At 33.6% G+C, this 8,422-nt stretch overlaps 1 protein-coding gene across 1 annotated transcript; it reads right to left on the reverse strand.

Annotated features, from left to right (window-relative positions):
- Window positions 1-6,130: 6,130 nt before the first annotated feature.
- LOC111386721 lies at window positions 6,131-7,725 on the reverse strand. Its single transcript, XM_023011186.1, has 3 exons — window positions 7,715-7,725; window positions 6,871-7,070; window positions 6,131-6,792 (listed from the first exon to the last, which is right to left on the reverse strand). Exons 1-3 carry the CDS (start codon window positions 7,723-7,725, stop codon window positions 6,131-6,133), a joined length of 873 nt encoding a protein of 290 aa, XP_022866954.1.
- Between the last annotated feature and the right edge of the window lie 697 nt (window positions 7,726-8,422).

Genomic DNA, 8,422 nt, shown 5'->3' on the forward strand with positions numbered 1-8,422 from the left:
ATCAGGTTCCAAATAATAATTATCCATTATATTCTGATTAACTAGGCAATATAGTAAAGTGAGCTCACAATGTTAATGTGAAGTTTTATAGAAATGAAAAGGAAAAGGGATACATAATGGAAAAGCTATTTATTTTAAGTAATATAAATGCATGTCATAATATACATCATATGCATTATGTTTGATTACTAAGAGTTAGTTCACGTTATCACTATATCTTCAAATGATGAAAGCTGTATGATACAATTTTATAAATTACATAAATTATGATGTCAGTTAAGTTTAATTGAAATTTTATCTATTTTGCTGCATTTATTTCTTAAATGAAAATTAATGCTAGCAATCACAAGTTTAGAATTTCTAGACGTAAATAAAATGATTTGGATTTGAATTCCAAAGTGAACAATGCATACAATATAATAGCTTGGACAAGTTTTAACGATCTGACCTTTATGTCCAAACATTAAACTTCCGTACTGTTCATTTTGGGAGAACCTCACTACACCAAAAACCACTTTTGGCAACAGGCAGAAAACGTTGCCATAGACTTACGACAACCTTCAGGCGTCTGTTGTGGGATGAGACGTTACCATAGAGCGAAGAGTTTCGGCATTCGAAACTTGCAACGAAACCAGGTTTCAGCAATGTGTAATGCACATTGCCGAAACTGGGGTTTGTCGCAAATGTCATTTTTATTTTTCTGATCAATTATTTTACATTTTTCTTGCCAATTAAACATATGAATTAAAAACATATTTTTACTATCTACGCACAAGTAGTTTAAGCCAACAAAAAATTAAAAGTGCTTCATTTAAGCCAATAAACATGATCTGATATGTAATATTACTTCATCAAAATATAATAAATACTTCAATTCAAAAATATACACCATCTAACCAAAGAACTATGAAAAATGTCCAAAAGTTATGTAAACGATTCATAACCGAAGCTTCTAACAAGTCCCAGCCAAATCTTTTTACATAGACGAGATCCAAGACGATACAAGCACAAAAGAGATTTTCAAACTCACTTAAACTCCATGTAACTGCAAGAAAGAAAGAATATAACAACAAATTAATCAAAAAAGCAAGCAATTTAGAAATAATACAATGTCATTTAAAGCTTTTTAAGACACAACTATATTCATTCTTTTTACATAACCAGTCTATACTCATTCAACGTATATAGCAATAGATTTATGTCATTTAAAGAAAAAATTGAATCACACACTCAAGAATACAAGCTCATAATTAAAACTTGATCGATTTTTAAAAATAAGATCAATTTCTTCTTTAAGAGAAGTCATTGTGCACTCATTAGTAATGTCATGAACAAACTTCCACCTTCAATGTTGTAGACTTGTGTATGCACACATATATAGCCACTCTTGAAACATGTTTAATGACAAATACGTAAATGGAAAAAAATGCAGAAATTTATAAAGTACCTTCGTCAAATAAGTCTAACGCAGCTCTTTGGCCAAGCAATAGTAATTCCTATGGCGTCACTAAGAACTCGAAATTCTTCCGTTGGTCTATATAAGGGCAAATGACTCATGTACACCTCGTCAACCCAAACCTTCCAACAATCTCGTCATTGTGGCACGTGATACACATTTGTACTTGGGTCTATTGATGCAATCTTCCCTTCGCCTACAATTTCCTCCTCAACTAAGTACCAGTGCAATAGTTGACAATTTCCATTTTCCACTGGTACAATACCTCCCTTCATACCACTTCCTTGTTGAGACTACAAATTCGCATTAAAATAAAGTCTATTTTTAAAACTAGTATGATATAATCTGAATTTATATTGAAAAAATAATATACAATACAAAAACCTGTGGAGTAAAAGCACGTGAACTCATATCCTCTACATTCTTATTTTGATTCTGCAAAATAATACAAAAAATTTAAACTTATTGAAATGTTAAGATATATTAAGTTACGCTATCATATTCTATGTAATAGCAAAGTATAACCTGGGATAACTTCAGAAGTGCTTCAACCTTTTCTTCGAGTGCTTCCATCCTTACTGATTGAGTTTGTAATTTGCTCTCAAGGTCTCTCACTTTCTCACTGCTTTGTGTATTTTCATCTATTTTTGATGGTGTAACCCAAGTCCAAGTCCCCTTACTCATCCACGACACTCGGGGACCTAAAATTCGAGCAACAGCATCATCTCGAATAGAATTTTCAGCTGGTGTATCAGAAATTGACTCAGCACAATCTTTTATCTTCATCTGCACTTATGAAACTTAAATATTACACTAGATCTACACACACACACAATACACGTACCAAAGTTTCAGCAACCGCCTCACTTATTGGATTTCCATCCTTTCGAAGATGTCCATGAGTCCATACTGTCGTTCTCAATCCTGTTATATTTGGATCCTTTCTTTTCTACAATAACAATATTGAACTCAATCATAGACACGTATATGAAATCAATAAAGACACATATCAAAAATAAAGAAAGATAGTTCTTGTACCAAATTGTGAGCCATACGTGAATAACCCTTTCGACCTATAGTATGGAGAAGCTTCTGACTACTTCTCATTTTGCTGAACTTAGAACTTTTTTCTGTCAAGGAAAAAAATATAAATCAACAATAATTGACTACAAAATTTAAAGTTCATACGAAAATAGAACTTACTTGAAAATCAGTGGAAAGAGTATCTTCTACAAACTTCTCCCATGCTTCTTCTAAGGTTATATTCTTCAGTCTAAGAAGAGCAATAGCGCATTTTCTATTCACGGTGGATGATACTTGACATTTGATATCTCTTCTCAATCTCGATTTGAATGTCCTCAAATATGTTCCCATACATTGAAATGCCATTTTTTTATGGCAGTCATTGACATTGAATCTTTGCTACAATTATCACAAATACTAAAAATAGTCGATATGGGATTGAAAATGGCAATCAAGATTTGAAGGAAAAATGTATAACCCATAATAAAAAAGTATCATATTAAATAAATGTACCTATATAAAATTCCAAAGTTCAATTTTTTTATTGTCATCCACTGAAGGCCAATTTTTAATAACAATTGGCACGTACTCCCGTACTATGGCTCCGGCTGTGCTGACAAATTTATCAAAGTTATGGCCAACTACTTGCCCGAATTCATTGAATTCAAGCTCCATTTTCTGATAGTTATTTTCAGCAACCATTTTCAAATGAGTTGGACCTCTTTTCTTTTTTGTAGCATCTACACTTGTCGAAGTCATGTTTTGATCACCAGTAATTGGAGTAGACATGGTATCTCTAGGTTCACTAGAAGGTCGTAGTCTTTTATTTGTCTCCCGAATTGCAATAGCAATCGCAGCGCTTCGTCTTTTAGAACTCTTGGAAGCTTGCTTATTTGACTTAAACAATGCAACATGAAAACATAGCATAAAGTTAATTATTCTCGAAAGTTACCATCTTAAGAAGTGTATTGAAACACACACCTGACCTATATCCATCATGCGTATATTTAATAATATCACCTAGTTCCAAAAAGTCACTTAAGAGAGCACGAATCTGCAAACAATAAGAGAAAGAGAATGATATTCAAAGTTCTACTACTTGAATTTAAATAGTTATATGTATAACGACATTTACCAAACTAATCAATTTATATATCACATAATATGCCTTCAACATCTATCCTTGCAAAATTCTCATCCTCCTCATGATTGTCTTTAATTTGTGTTACATCCAATGGAATAGTTGCCTCATAAGAAGTATCTTCTTCCATATATAACGCGTGAAAGTCTCTTGGTGAAGCTTGCAAAACAACATACCAATTAGATGTTTCATTCTCCCTAGAATAAAAAACTTGTTTCGCCTGTGATGCCAAAATGAAAGCATCATTTTCAAATTGTCAGTGTCCTTCGTGAAGGTTAACCAAAGTGAATCCATCTTCCTTCTTTATTCCATTCACAATATTTGTCCAGTCACACTTGAATATTGGATTATGAAATGTATTATAGTCAAGCACTATAATATCGCGCAAAACTCCATAATAAAGAACTTTTCCAAAAACATGTGCATTATCTGTTGCACTAGATCTACAGATGGTTGTTGCTTCAACTAAAATGCCACTATTTTGGCGAGAGTTTTCGACATCTTTAGTGTGAAATCGAAATCCATTTATTACAAAACTGGAATATGACATGGATTGACATCTAGGGCCATGTGCAAGCGACTTTAAAGTATTTGAAACATTGTCCAGCAACAATTGACCCGTAATCTGTTATGAGTATAAACACATTAATATATGTACTTCAACCTTATTGTGCAACCAGGTGGCAAACGTGTCAATATGTTTCTTATGCAACAAATTCTCATTTCTTCCAAGTCGTTTGTCAGAACTCTTGAGTTCACCCATATGCATCCTAAGTAAAAAACAATATATCAAGAAATCTTGAAAAACTTAAAATCCCAAAAAGTATATACTTCACAAACATACTGTATGTATGGAGCCACTTTTACACTATTCCGCAATACATAGCGATGGGCAACTTTTAGCATCTCATTAGATAGTACAAGTGGCTTTCCTTTGGAAATTGGACGACCTGCAACTAAGAAGTCACTCTCATACTCTTCATTGCGTGCAAACTTAGAGCCTATTTCAGATACTTGTTTTATGTATTTGCTACAAAACATTGCATTTTCTTCAACAATATATCGTTCGGCTATGCACCCTTCAGGTCTTGCACAATTCATAACGTACCCTTTCAACACTTTCATATACCTACACATTTTCCAAAAAAGTAATAAAGTAGAAATCAATTTGATAGTGGATTTAATTTCTGGGGATAAGGAGTACTACCTCTCAAATGGGTACATCCAATGATATTGAACTGGTCCATATAGACGAACTTCTCTTCCAATATGAATTGTTAAATGAACCATTATATCAAAAACGGAAGGCGAAAAATACCTTTCCAACATGCACAAAGTTTCAGCAACATCCTCTTCTAAAATTTCAACATTATTCCTATCTACGACTCCTTGACATATTTCATTGAAAAATGAACACAATTTAAAAATAGAGTTCCTTGGTCCTTTAGGTAAAAGTCCTCTCAGTGCAACTGATAGTAATTGTGGAATTAAAAGGTGACAATCATGAGACTTGAGTCCAACTATCTTACATTCTTCCACTGAAATGCAATTTCCAATATTAGAACCATAACCATCCGGTAATCTCAAGTTAGCAAGCCTTTTGCAAAATATTTGTTTTTCTTTTTTTGATAAAGTGTGAGGAGCTGCAGGTAAGTAAGCTTTATTTCCTCTACTCTCAAGATGTAGATCATGTCTAATGTTTATAGCTTCCAAGTCCTTACGACAGTTAATACCATCTTTCGATTTTCCTTTTACATTCAAAAGTGTACTAATGATGCTCTCACAAATATTCTTTTCCACGTGCATCACATCCAAATTATGCCGTATAAGTAAAGTCTGCAAATCAAACATCACTTGTTTCATGAGATACTAAACGCAGTTAGATGTATTAAAAAAGGAAATGATATAACTAGAGTTACCTTCCAATATGGTAGCCCGAAAAATATTGACTTTTTCTTCCATGTTACATTGGATTGAGTCATGTTCTTCTTTCTCTTTCGCTTACCACTTTTGCCCCAATCATTTGCAATTTGATCAATTTCATAGGAATCTTCTTCACCAGTTTTTATCTTTGGCCTAATGCCATTTTCAATATGTCCATCAAACTAACTCCTTTTCATGCGAAATGGATGACTCAATGGGAGAAATCTTCTATGTCCCATGTATGCTAACTTCCTACAATGGGACAGCCATACTGAACATATATGTTCACGACAAATAAGACATGCAATTTTTCCTTTGATGGGCCATCCAGATACATTTCCGTACGCAGGAAAGTCATGTATTGTCCACATCAAAATAGCTTTTAAGTTAAATGTAGACTTCGCAACTGCATCATACATCTCAACCCCATCACTCCATAACAATATTAAATCATCTATAAGTGGTGCCAAATAAACATCTATGTCATTACCTGGCTGCTTTGGTCCCGAGATTAATAAACTCAACATCAAATTTTCCTTCGACATGCATGATGAGGGAGGCAAGTTGTATATAGTTAAAATAACTGGTCAACAACTATATTTAGAGTTAAGATCTTTGAAAGGATTGAATCCATCGGTGGTAAGACCCAATCTAATATTTCGAGGATCTAACGCAAAATGTGGCCACCTTCTGTTTATCATTTTCCATCCCAGTGAATCAATCGGATGCCTCATTTTACCATCTGAACTCTTATTATTTGAGTGCCATCTAAGTTTTTTTGCCATCTCTTCTATTCCAAACATCCTCTTAAGTCTTGGTATGATACGGAAATAACGCAAGACTTTTGCTGGAATTTTTTTTTGAACTTTCTTAGTTTGTTGGTTAACTTTCCATCTTGAGCAACCACATTTTGGACATAATTCAACATGTTCAAGCTCCTTCCTATGTAGACAACAATCATTCAAGCAAGCATATATCTTCTCATAGCCAAGATTAAATGTATTGACAAGTTTTTTCATCAAATAAAATGAGTTAGGAAGTGTATTATTCTGTGGTAACATGTACCGCACAAGATGTATGAGTTCATTGAAACCATTATCTGATAAATCATGTGCAGCTTTATGCTTAAATATAGCAACTGAAACTGACATCTTCGTAAACGCCATACAACTAGGATACAAAGGAGTTTCCATATCGCTAACTAAACGTTGAATGTATTCCTCTGTTCCATCATGAGGATTTTCAGAATCTACATCATGTTACATATAGAAGTCCCTAAACATCCTACATAACTCAGGCATTTCTACGTCGACCAAATTTGATTTACTTGGTTTTTCTCCATGAAATACCCAATCAGTGTACGTAGGATCCATACAAGTAATAATCAAATGTTCATATACTATTTCATAGTTGTGATGCTTTAGATTCCTACATTTGATACAAGGGCATCTTATCATTTCTGAATTTAGAGTTTTACAAGCTAGTTCTACGAACTTTTGTGCTCCATCTCTGTATTGTTCTGAAAATCTACAACAACAATTGTATGATCATTTTATATTATTGTTAAATTTTGAAACTAGATTTATAAGATTTTATTTCAGACAGTAACCTTGATAATTACAGTCATTCTTTGTCCATTATGATACTATCAAACATTGAACAGCAACAATTCAAATTGTGAACTAAATGGCCCCTTGTTTCGGTCTATTATAGGCCAATCACAAAGCCCTATGCTTTGGTCTATTATAGGCAGCTATTCGTCCAGCATCATCGTCAACTAAATGGCCCCTTGTTCACTTGACCGACTTGCTATAATAATTCCAAAACACCCAGTGAAGATATGTTAAACAAATAAAGTGGTATAAGAGGTTGTGGGATTAAAGTGAAGGGGCAGGGATGGCTATACTAAGAGAGAAAACTCCAAGCCAAAACCTTTACAAAAAAGACATAGAACATGAACATCATTCTCCTACACAAAGCTAAGACTTAGATTTGGATGCAAAACGGAAATGAAGAACAATGTAATCCTGTATCTATTCCTGAAAGTTCAATTGCTCTAGATTTTCCTACTGCTATTGGAGTAGCTATAGCTTTGTTGAGTTGTAAGCAACTAAGATAAAATGCTTAACATAATTTTGTCAAACTCAAAGGACATTATATGGACCTAATACAGGGATGCCATTTTAGAAAACACAAAGGTGTGCAATCACATTTATTAATTTTATCCATACAATGTGGTGGTTAATAAAAAGTGAGAATTGCAGATGGAACGTTGTGCAAGGAAGAGTTTTATATCACTTTCAAAAAAGCTAATGCTAAATTCCATTCTTATTTGTGTGTACCTAGATTAATGTTATTGTATGACAACAATGGCGAATCAAGTGGGTGCGGATGATCGCTGTATGTCAATTTCAGTAAGGTAACTACGAGGGATGTTAGTGTCTTACCTTGCAACTCTGCCTATCTATTACTTGTGAGAATACTTACTTATTTACTTGTGAGGATACTTTTAAAGCATAGCCAAACACACTCTTATCTATTCATCAGCCAACATGTACACTACTTCACAGTGAAGAAAAAATTTACTCAACAAGAGTAAAGGAAAGATTCAAGTTCATGTCCAACATCAACATCAACAGACTACAGGGGATTCACAAGGTGGAGGATATATAATGCATAAAAAATAAAATTAACTTACAGTCACAGTCTGAACAACACCACCACTAACACTATCACGAGCAGACTGCCTTCACCACTAATTGCTATAAGGACAAAAGAAGACACAAAATTAGCAACCAGGAAAATAATTTGGATATCCAATAAAATTCTCCAAAATCTAGATGAAACTATTAACTTGAAATGGGTACACATAGAAGTTA

Source organism: Olea europaea, unplaced genomic scaffold (assembly GCF_002742605.1).
Source record: "Olea europaea var. sylvestris unplaced genomic scaffold, O_europaea_v1 scaffold3698, whole genome shotgun sequence".
Classification (NCBI taxonomy): Eukaryota; Viridiplantae; Streptophyta; class Magnoliopsida; order Lamiales; family Oleaceae; genus Olea; species Olea europaea.